The sequence below is a fragment of the Callorhinchus milii genome, unplaced genomic scaffold (assembly GCF_018977255.1).
Source record: "Callorhinchus milii isolate IMCB2004 unplaced genomic scaffold, IMCB_Cmil_1.0 Scaffold1, whole genome shotgun sequence".
Taxonomy (NCBI): domain Eukaryota; kingdom Metazoa; phylum Chordata; class Chondrichthyes; order Chimaeriformes; family Callorhinchidae; genus Callorhinchus; species Callorhinchus milii.
The window spans coordinates 121,565,384-121,577,706 of record NW_024704742.1 but is presented as its reverse complement, the minus strand read 5'-3'; the positions used below and the strand labels follow the sequence as shown (position 1 = coordinate 121,577,706).

General features: G+C 41.4%; 1 protein-coding gene across 1 annotated transcript in view; it reads left to right on the top strand.

The window, feature by feature from the left end:
• Nucleotides 1-42: 42 nt before the first annotated feature.
• Nucleotides 43-12,323, top strand: part of ndufaf2 (NADH:ubiquinone oxidoreductase complex assembly factor 2) — an 85,589-nt gene continuing 73,308 nt past the window's right edge. Inside the window, 1 exon segment of the mRNA NM_001292383.1 lies at nt 43-198. Within this exon segment, the coding sequence (NP_001279312.1) occupies nt 84-198 (115 nt within the window). The 5' untranslated portion in view covers nt 43-83.

Genomic DNA, 12,323 nt, shown 5'->3' with positions numbered 1-12,323 from the left:
CGCTCGGATTGGCTCCAATGGAGCCGGGAGCACCAATCGGGTGTGCTGTTGCTGGGCGGTGCGGGGGGGGGGAGACGCAGGCGATGGACAGGCTGCGGGCGCTGCTCAGCAGGAGCTTCGGCCTCGTCAAACAGCTGGTGGGAACCGACCACCTGGGCAACAAGTATTACTGCATCCCCCGGCAGGAAGGCTGGGCAGGTGAGCGCACCGTCACCCCGGGCGGGGCGTGTCGTCAGCAGATGAGTGAAGGGCGCAGGGGTCCGCTCACTCACTCAGTCTGTCTGTCTGTCTGTCTGAAGGGTAACCAGTCTGGTTACCACTCACTCAGTCACTCACTCTGTCTGTCTGTCTGAAGGGTAACCAGTCTGGTTACCACTCACTCTGTCTGTCTGTCTGTCTGAAGGGTAACCAGTCTGGTTACCACTCACTCACTCTGTCTGTCTGTCTGAAGGGTAACCAGTCTGGTTACCACTCACTCACTCACTCAGTCCCTGACCTCAGTCAGAAGTTTGTGGGCTCAAGGCCCCACTTGAACTCACTCAACTCATTCAGTCTTAAGTCGCCTTCGCCTCTCCAATTCAGTGTTTTTTTTTAAATTTTAATGTGTTTTGCATTTTTTTTGTACATCCTGTGAAGCTCTTTGAGACGACTCGAAGTCCTGATAAGGCGCTATTATCAAATGCCAGGATTATTATTATTATTGTTATTATTGTTGTTTAAATTTTTTTTTAAATTTTGCTGAGGGCGTGAGGCTTTGCCGGAGGCGCCGTCCTTCGGATGAGATGTTAAACTGAGGTCTTGACTGCTTGTTCAGGTGCCCGTTGGAAAGAGAATGAGAGTTTCTCTCGTTATTCTGACAAACAAATCCCCCGATAAAGTTGGTCATTCACTTCATGGCTGTTTCTGAGGCAATGCTGTGAACAAAATTTACTATTTTCAGCTGTTTCTCCTGACACAATAGGGCTATATATCAAATGCAAGGATTATTATTATTATTGTCATTATACAAGTGGATTATAATGTTTATTGTAACTTTCAGTGTTTGGTCCTATCATGTAAACCCTGATGGTTAGTGATATAAATGTTATAGTGTAGTGTGTAATCCTTAGAAGTCAATGTATGTAGGTTCAAACCTCATATCAGATTGTGTTGGAGTTATATGTTTTAAACAAATTTGTCTCCCCAAATTTCTTGGTAAAAATAAAATTTAAAACTTAGCCACCAAGGCAGTGGAATTTTTACAACATTTCTAATTATAAACCCTTGTCACTCCTAAACTGGTCTAAAATCGATTTCAAAGCTGAAGCGGGGTGGTGGAGAACCAATCATTCAGAATTATTGTTGGTGTTGAGTGAATTAGTGTATACAATGAGAATCAAATGTATGCACTTATTATTCGCTGGTGGGGCTATGACCACCCAATAGTGACAGTAAAAAACAACATACAAAGTGTTTTTTAGGAATGCTCATGGATCATAGGGAAGTAAAGCTGTTGTCTCAGATACTTGGCATAAATTCATGATGTTTTTAATGTAAGATAATGGTTATTTCACCATCATGTACTCCAATCTTAATTTTATTTTACACAACTTGATTTTCACAAAGCACAAAATTGACAGTTCAAATAAATCTGCATATTCAACCAAATGGGTATGTGATTTTGCTCTTAATCTTTTATGTTTGTGTCTACAGACTGATGAAAGTGCATATAACATTGTGGCCTCCTGCTGTTGCTTACCATGATACACAATTTCTGAGCTGTAGGTGGCAGTATTTACTAAAGACTGAAGATTTGGTCCAGGGAGAGGAAAGAGAGACAGACATTGTTTTTGAAGTGTCAATGTGCTATGTATCTCTTGGAAGAAAGCCATTTTTGCCATCTTTATTCAGAGTATTGTAGAGTGGTGTTCCTCCACCAGCAATTAGAAAAGCAGACCCTAAGGGGTACACAGACTCCCAAATAATGTTCGAATGGTCCAAAATCACCGATGTGTTGGGTTTCTTTTCATTTTTTTTTGTCTCCTTTCTTTTATTATTGCGCGCCTCCAGCAATGGTAGTTTATTATTCAGTCATTTACTTGTTCTTTAAATCAGCAGTAAAAATTGTCAGAAAGTGGTTCTTAAAATTGTGTATAAGAATTTCACTCCCATTAATAAAGTGACAAAATGATTAAAAATTCTAACTGTATGGTTATTAAACATTGAGTCTGATACTGAAACTTATTTATACTATGCCTTTTTTTGCATTTCACGAAACATTGAATAGTTTGAGTGCTAGAGAATGTGAAGCTATAGCATTTATTTTCCAGAAGCTAGTAAAAATAATCCTTGCATTTTTTATAACACAGTATCATGTTGAAATGTCTCAAAGCATTTCACAGAGAATTCTGTGAAATAATGGCTGTGTATTTGTAGGCAAATACAGCAGCCAATTTGCACACGGCAACATCCCACAATAGCTGTGAAGTGAATGACCATTTTTGGGGGGGATTGTTGGCCTCGACACTGGGAAAAGCTCTCTTCTCTTTTCGAATGGTGTTAATTATTACCTCCATCTAAGCAGGCAATTGGGACCTCGATTTAAAGAGCAGAACTGAGAGATTAAAGCAAATTGCTTATTTTATGGTACTTCGTAACAATATTTAATGTTTATACCACATAAATTGATGCAAAACTACTAACCATTTAACTCATTAATGTTAAAAGTCTAAAATAATTGGAACATAAATTACACAAGTCCTTCCGTTATTTAATTTTGGAAACTGATTAAACTAAGGTGTGTGTGAAACTATTCAAAAAGAGGAGAGTGTTCTCTCAGTACTTTGGCCAACAAACCTCCAGATTAATTGATCATTCACCTCATAACTGATTGTGGGATCTTAGTTTTCATAAATGGCTGCTGTATTTTTGTACCAAATAGTCACTGTAGTTGACTGTAATTGCTTGTGAAGCTTCTCGGACACTTTTGAAGTGATAAAGTGCTGTAAGAAGCAAGTTTCTTTCCTTAGTGTCTCACATATGGGTTTAAAATGTAAAATATCTGTTTACATGGAATAGTTCACAGCTTATGCTTACAGCTGAAATATGCCGAATCATCATCTTACTAGTAATGCTTGCAGCTTATCAATCATCATTCCACATATCATCACTGGAGGCTTCTCTGTGGGGTTGCACAGGGAACTATTATCTGTAGGGTTATTGATGAAATTGATCACAAGACTTTCATTTTGATATTTAAGCTAGCTCCATGACCAATGAATTCAATCATCATTTTGAACAATATTCAAGGTGAGGGCCCTCCATCCTCAGAACTTTTCCTTAAAATTAATGAAGCAAATTAAATAAAAACAGAAATGTAATTTACTCTTAAGTGTCATACAACCTCGCCAGCAATAAAATGTAAACTATTTTTATCTGTGATGAGTTATTGGGGCAGCATGCTTTTTGTTGGTTATTGTTGATCATGATGACGTATCCTGTTTATTCAGTGTCGGTGGACATAAAACCATGAAATATTTCAATTTTTTAATATATTCAGTTTTGTTATGAGCTCTAAACAATTTCAACCGCTTGGTGTTGTAGGAAAAAGATGCTGGAATGTTTATAAACGCATAAAGGTGCCATACCATAAAGTTGCAGTGTGAAAAATTCATAAAAACGTGACTGGATCGTGATTGAAAGGACCTGGATATACAGTATTTAACACAATGCATCAAGCAGTGTTAATAATCTTAACAATAAGTAAAATCTACTGTGAAGTTGAAAAGTGTGCTGCAGTAAATGCAGTTGCATTTGTATTTTCAGAAGTGAAAAGCTGATATAAGCAAGTTTGAAGCATGGCCGTGATTCATGCAAATTACATCGAAGACTGAATTTTGCTGCTGGATTGAAAGCAGACTTTCCATTCAAATATTTGGTCTGCCTTGAGCTATTTCACACATGAGAATTCTTTCTGTGGTTGCCTTTTGAAAGATTGGAATTAAAGTGGTGTATCCACCAGAAATTATAATTTCTCTACCTCAGGCTCGGATATTTCACATGCCTTTGTTTACACATGTGGATAGCATCCATTTTGTGATGTTTTTTTTCAGTTACTGAGACCAGAGCCTAGTCAGTGCTATTGGGGCAATATATCAGGTGCGGATCCCTGACTCACCAGTGCTTTGGGATGCCCTGACGTGAAAGGTGCTATACAAATGTCTGTTGTTGTTGTTATAACTCAATTTTGTAGAGGAGGGCACACAAAATAAATATCTATCTTGGGGAAAGAAAGTCTGGTGCCATAAAGCATGGTTGGGATGTACTTCTGGGTGCTCAGTAAGGTGCTTCAATCTTATTTTTTGACAACTCGTAATTGTATTTATAGCATTAAGCAAGGAAAAGAATGTTGCCTCCAGCACATCTGGAGAGTGACTGTCTAAACATTCACTTATGTAGGAATGAAATCATTCCATCCAGCCCAGGACTTGTTGTCTGACAGGCAATTGGTCAAAACAACAGAGGTCCTGAAGTCAAGGGTAGAGGTAGAGAGATACAGTTGGGTGTCATCCCCATACATGTGGAAATGAACCCCATGTCTGTGGATGATGTCACCAAGTAGGAGCATATAGAGCACGTGAGGAGAGGACCGAGGATAGAGGCCTGCGGGATACCGGATGTGAATCTGCGGGAATGGAAGGAGAAGCCATTTGATGAGACAAAGTGGTGGTGCTGAGGTAGGTATGATACCAGGATAGGACAAACAATAACAGAATTACATTTGTAGAGCGCCTTTCACATTGCGAGGACGTCCCAAGGCGCAGGACAATCACTGTTTTGGACCCAAGCTGAGGATCAGGGAGGGTGGACGGTGACCGAAGGCACAGTCGAACAGGAGGGGCTTGAGACAGGTCTTGAAGGAGGCAAGGGAGGGGGCGAGGTGGAAGGACTGGGATGGAGTTCCAGAGGGTGGGTGTAGAATGGCTCAAGGCCCGCCCGCCAATGGTGGGCGAGGTGGGGGACGTGAAGCAGGCCAGAGCCCGCTGAGTGGAGGGAACGTACAGGTTGATAGGTGGTTATGTCGCAGAGGTAGGGGAGAGCAAGGCCATGGAGAACTTTGAAAGTTGAACAGTATCCTCTGTGATGGGAAGCCAGTGGAGTCGGGCGAGGATGGGGCTGATAGGGTTGTGGAGTTTGGTGCGGGAAAGGACAAGGGCTGCAGAGTTCTGGATGATCTGCAGCCTGTGGAGGGAGGAGTTGGGGAGGCCGACAAGCAGGACAAAGGTGGAGCAGACACAAGAGGCGGTGTAAAAGTATGTTAGGCTTTTTATGGTTAATTTATTTAGGAGTAGCATAATTTTAGCAGGTTTACCTAAGAGATTAAGGTACTGGGTTATGCCCTGACACAGACTGGAGTATAGTTGCTTTATTTAGGATTCTGTCTTACCTAATCTCATGAGGGAAATAAAAATAACCACAGGCAAAAATAATTTTTTGTTCTCTCTGATCTGTAAAGATAAGGCAAGCTCTACATTTTGTTTCATGATGCTTCCATGCTTTGCCAGCAAAACAGCCATCAAGTTTGCATAGACGTTTACAGCACAGAAACATGCCATTTATCCCAATAAGTTTGTGATGGTGTTTCTCTCCACATGAACTTCCTATTCTAAACCTACTCACTCGCTCACTTCCCAAGCCTTTGAATATTTCACTTTTTTCAAGCATCTATCAAATGCCTCTTGAAAAGAATTTGGAGAACTTTTGTGTCAACAACAGATTTTTGGCAGAGAATTCTATATTCCAACCACACAGTGTATATGACGATATGTTTTCCAATCTCCTCTTCAATTCTTTACTGTTTATCTCAAATCCGCACGTTTTCTTTCCTGACTGTTGACCAGTAAAAATAATCAAATGCTATTTATCCTATTGTAACCCTTCATTGTCTTGACATTCTGTATTCAGTCGCTCTTTAAACTCCTGTCTTTGCGACAAAAGTCCAACTTCTCAAACCTCTCTTCATAACTGGAAACCTTTATCTATTAAAACACGGTGAATCTTACACTTTACCGTTTTACTTTATTTTATATAATTCCGATAAAAATGCTCAAAACTATTCACAATGCTCGGTATTCCAGTGTATTCGATTATCTGATCAGTATTTAACCATATATAACTGTCATTCCTGTCTTTAATCAGATATTTATCCAGCTCTTTTTAGCAGCAGTTAATTAACCTCCAACTCTTTCTGATGAGAAACAGTTCTGCATATGTACTATTTTATGGCTGGGAAGGAACAGCATTTTTTTAATTTCTTGTCCAATCTGAGGTTTATTAATTCTTTACTCTTTAACCCTGTATCTGTAATCATCCTTTAAATTAAATAACCTGCTTACTTGCATGTTATATGCCTCTCAGTATTGTAAAAAAAAGCGCCTGGGTCTTCCCACTGTCTTTTGCACCAATGAAAACAAGTGCCTGTGTGTCTCACATCTTAGCTTTGCCCCAGAATCCTCCTTATGTTCCCTCCACTCCAAAACATCAATATAAGCATTCACCTATAAAACACAGTTACAGCACTCAAAGTATATCCTGCGCTTTTGGACGTCAAAGGCGCTATACCACCAATGTTAGTATTATTATCGTATATTTTCACATTTTTCGAAACCTTGAGTGAAATTTTACCAAATCAATACCTTCTAAAAATCTGAATAACATAAGGATAGACCAGAGAAGCTGGGATTCTTTTCATTAGAGCAGAGAAGGTTAAGGGGAGTTACAACAACAATAACAACAACAACAACAACAACAACAATGCAGGGTAGCTTCCCAGACAACAACAACAAAATTACATTTGTATAGTGCCTTTCATGTTGGGAGGGTATCCAAAGGCACTGGACAATCAGTGTTTCGGGCCCGTGCAGGGTGTCGGGATCAGGGAGGGCGGAGGGCAGAGAGGAGAAGGAGGGTGACTGAAGGAACGGTCGAAGAGCGTCTTGAGACAGGCCTTGAAGGAGGGGCGAGGCGGAGGGACCGTAGGATGGAGTTCCAGAGGACGGGAGCAGCATGCCTGAAGGCCCAATGGTTGAGCGGGCGACGTTGGGGAAGTGAAGCAGGCCATAGTCCGCTGAGCGGAGGGAGCAGGCAGGTTGATAGAGGGTAAAGAAGTCGCAAAGGTAGGAGGGATAAAGACCATGGAGGACTTTGAAAGAGGACCAGGATCTTGAACTGTATCTTCTGTGTGACGGGAAGTCAGTGGAATCGGGCCAGGTGGCGGAGCCTGGTGTGGGAAAGGACACGGCTGCAGAGTTCTGGATGATCTGCAGCCTGTGGAGGGAAGAGTTGGGGAGCCAACAAGCAGGGAGTTTGCATAGTCGAGCCTGGATGTTATGAATGCGAGTTTGAGGGTTTCGGCGGCCTGCGGTGTGAGACAGTGGTGGAGCCAGGCAATGTTGTGGAGGTGGGGGAAGGCAGAGTGGGCCATGGCATGGATGTGGAGAAGAAAGGACAGTTGAGAGTTAAACAAGATACCAAGGTTCCAGACTGGCTTAGCACGGTGGAGTGTGCATCCTTGTGTTTTGATGCTGTCAGTGCCTGAGGTGAGGAGGCGCTGACGGGAGCCAGTCAGGAGGGCTTCGGTCTTGTTGACATTCAGCTAAATTCAGAAAGTTAACTCTCATCCAAGACTGGATGTCTGACAAACATTCTGTCAGGACAGCAGTGGTCCTGGAGTCAAGGGTGGTGGCAGAGAGATAGAGTTGGGTTTCATCTACATACAAATGGAATTTGACCCCATGTCTGTGGATAATGTCACCAAGAGGGAGCGTATAGATATTAAAGAGGAGGGGACCAAGAACAGAGCCCTGAGGAATACCACACAAGACAGTGCAGGGGCTAGAGGAGATGAAGTGGAGACAGTGTGAGAGGTAGGATCTGAACCATTCAGACAGGTGTTCAAAATTATGAGGGGTTTTGATAGAGTAAATAAGGAGAAACTGTTTCCATTGACAGGTAACCAGAGGACACAAACTTAAGATAATTGGCAAAAGAACCAGAGGGGAGATGAAAATTCTTTTTACGCAGCAAGTTGTTACGATCTGGAATGCACTACCTGAAAGGGCAGTGGAATTGGATTCAATAATAACTTTTAAAAGGGAATAGGGTATTTACTTCAAAAGAAAAACATTGCAAGGCTATGGGGAAAGATCGGGGGGGCGGGGGTGGTCGGGGGACATTGATTGGGTTGCTGTTTCAAAGAGCCAGCACAAGCAGGATGGGCCGAATGGCCTCCTTCTGTGCTGTAGGATTCTATGTTTCTATAACCAGCAGATAGCTGGAAATCTACTTATTTAATTGCCTCTTCAAAAATAATTTAAATAAATTTATGATTTTTTATGACTGATCAACTTGAGGAATGTCAGCCGTATTAACTGGAATAATATCCACTGTAGACACTTGTACATCAAGTAAAGCAGATCCAGAACAAAGCACCATTTTGTCTCCTTCAACAATTTTCTTTCTCTTCAGTTTATTAAAAAGTGTTGCCCCCCCCACCTCCTCGCGCATGTGGAGGTGGGGGGAACCTCCACTCCACCTATTCATTGACTCACTCACATATTGTGCACACACTCAATCATACATACACGCACACTAATTCACTCATACACACACAGGGCAATTGTGAACTTTTAGATTTCCACATCAACCTTCCAGAGTAAGATTGCCAGTTTATTCTGAATTGCGAGTAGTTTTTTTGCTTTGGGCCTTCAATGACTAGATGAAACTACAAATTAATTTCTTGCAGGGCCAGCAGAAGGAATAGGCTTTCATCGATTTAATCTTAGCTGCCTGAAACGCAGGTTGTAAAGGTGAACAGTCATTTTGCTCACTCATGGCAACACTCTCATGCATGACCTATTGCTTCTGAAACCATTCTGATTGCGCCTTATGGCCCTTTGTACTGTTTAGTTACACACTAATAACATCCTATTATACCCCAGTCTGTGTCAGGGCATAACCCAGTACCTTAATTTCTTGGGTAAAGCTGCTAAAATTATGCTACTCTTACATAAATTAACCATAAAATGCCTTACATACTTTTACACTCCTTTCCTTTCCTTAACGATTCTTTCTCATGAATGGCATCTGGCCTAAGGTACATTCAAGACTTTTAAGTTACTTGTGTTTCTCTATAACATATGTTTTTCTGACCTATGCATATGTTCCAAATTTCAAGCCAATTTGACAAATCAACATCAAGTGATCTCTTATTAAAAGCAAACCGTCTTAATTTCCAGAAAATATTTTATTTACACCATTCTTTAACTTTATTATTGTACAGTTTTGATGTTAAACTAGCACAACATGTTTCTCAGGAAATGACTTCCAGCTTGGAACACAGTTTTACCCTCAGGGTTCGAAGGGGAAGGGAAATGTGCACAACAGATAGCTTTTGTATGGAATCTGAATTGTTGATGCCAACGCCAAGAGTGCTTTTTTCCCCCTTGAATTGCTTCAGCACAGTAACACTGCAGTTGGTGAGGTATTTTTATAGTTTCTTGCAGGGTGGAGAAAATGTGTCCATTTGCAACAGCTTCATGTGGTCTGAATTCCAATGTCTATTCTTCCAACGTAAAATGTCATGCTTGTAGAAATGTCAGTAAAAACAGCAGTATAACTGTAGTATTTTGCAAACTATTCATATCTCTCCCTTCCAGGCACCCTCTTAGTCAACGGTGGTGTTGACATTTGGTTTCATTACACTCGGTTCAGAGCATCTGACATCACAGCTGGAAAATTCCAGTGGTCCTGACTTCATTCCTGTCTTTAAAGGTCTTTGTGCACTTTGGCATTGCAAGCAGTGAGTGCACTGTATTTACCATTTCAACACGCCAACAGTTGAGATGTACCCACATGTATTATTGTAGCCTGGTATATTAATAGATCAGACTTTTTGTCTAACCAATGTTTAATCTGCAGGTGTTCTCAGTGGGTGAAGGTTCTGCAGGGTAAATAATAACTGCAGAAACACCAAAGCGAAAGAGTTTGCAGAATTATTAGTACTATCATTTCTTGGCTTTCGAACTTGGAAGTAGAACTGATTTTTTCCATTGTAGTTTGTTCTGTTTATACTACCCAATGCAAACTGACTAGGACATGCTATTGTGAAATCCTGTAGCTTAATGGTTAGAGCACTCGCCTCGCAAGCAAGAAGACCTGGTTTGATTCCCAGGCAGGGCAAAACTTTGGGCAAGATTCCTTACTCCACATGCCTCTAATTACGTAGCAGTATGTAGGAATCCGGTTATCAGTCGATTCGTGGATTGCTTTTCCAGGGGTAATAATCCCCTAACAAAAATCACTCAATCCACGACTGTTCGTGGTTCACTGCTGTGCACAATTGGCTGCTGCGTTTCGCCTACAAAATATACAGTCAGTTCACTTTACAGTATATTCTGTGAAGCACTTTGAGATGTCTCAAAGGCATGATAAGGCGCTATATCAAATGCAAGGGTTATTATTATTGAAGATTCAGCCAACCATGTTGTCACGTATAAGCAAGGTGGCTATAATTGCATTAGCAGACACATTGAGCAGTATTAGTTTGCATAGTTTAAGAATTCTGTGTTGCTTCATGGGGTGCCAGAGTAGTATTTGCTACCCGCTCTCCATGAAGAAATGCCTGGCCTCTATTTATAATCTCTGTGGAGGCCAAGTGTCATCAGGAATTGAGGAATTGGCTGCATAAATAAATAATAAGTATACATCTGATAAATGAGATAATCCTGTCATTAAAGGTGGGGAGAATTACAAAACAATTATAACCTTTTTTTGAAATAAACACACTTCAGTATTTCAATTGGTACTTTTGTTTTGGTCAGCTTAGTGTGTGACACATGCAGAAAACCATCACATTACGTGTATCCAAACAAGACTGAAAGTTGACATATGTATGCCACCTACACGTGGAAATTTCTCTGTGTCTGGAATGGAATGCACGCTCTCTCCCTGGAGAGACACACCCTGCTACCTAAAGCTGGAGAGTATTTTGCGCAGGTTGGCAAGAGCCAAAGCTTGGGGACCCCAGAATGCGTGTTGGGTACTGTTGGAGTTTAGCTACATAGCTTGTCATTGAGAGCACTGTCTAGCCAGCTTTCCGCTGCTTGTTCAACAAATACCACCCTACCTGTTATGGCTTTGGCTGACAGAGTTAAGAGAAGCTGAGAGGGACAATTCTCTGCTTCCAGTGACTGCTCTACCTCTCCAGGCCCTGCCGATGCACCAGTCTGGCTGGATGGTCTGTCATTACCTGTGCCCTGGAGAACTGCATAACCACCTGTATCCGTAAATGGTTTTTCAATTATAAACCAGTTTATCTTTATTTTATCTATGTAATATTGTACCCCAGTCATTTCCCTTAATAATGAGCCGTAATCCTATAACTGTTCAAGAATACATCATTGCTCATAAAAGGTGAGAATAATGAGATGTTATTTTACTCTATACAGTCGTGCTGGGATTATTGTAATAAGGGAACAATGATTTATGTAATAAACGTAGCTTTAACTGCTTCCTCTACTTCAGCGTAAAAGGCTTAAGAGCACTTTATTATCTAATATGATGCTGGATTAATTTGTAGTGATACAAAATAGAATTGTTGCTCCAACAGCCTAAATATTTATATTCAGCTCCCTGAGACACGACCCTGTGTGAAGGGTACTAAATAAATGCAAGTTGTTGTTGTTCATGAACGATGGTGCCTATTGCCATTATGAGATATTTGCTTCATCTTGTGTTGCCAGACTGCACTGGCTGTCTGTCCCAGAGAGGATCGACTTCAAGATCCTCACCCTTGTATTCAAATCCCTCCACTCCTCTGCAACCTCCTACCTCTCTGACCTCTTCTCTCCTCAAAACAGTACCCGTTGCCTGTGTTTCTGGGTCTGGCCTCCTCCTCGTCCCCCGAGTCCTTCAGCCACTATGCCCCGAGGCTCTGGAACTCACTCCCTTCACCTCGCCCCCTCTCTTCCTATTTTCAGGTTTCAGCTGAAGACCTTTCTCTTCAACTGTGCCTTTGGTCACCTTCCTCCCCCTCCCCCTGGCTCGGCCCCGGGATCCGTTACTATGAAGCGCTCTGAGATGCCGTCCGGCGTGGAGGGCGCTATATAAATCCAAGTTGTTGTTGTTGGGTCTGGAACATATAGTGAGGAAGAGGAATTGGGGAAAACAGTGATTAAGAATAATAGACATGATTTTTTTTTATTTTTCTATCTCTTAAGTGCCTTGAAATACTATTGGAATGATCATTTTATTTGAATCTCATGAAATAGTTTGTAGATACCAAG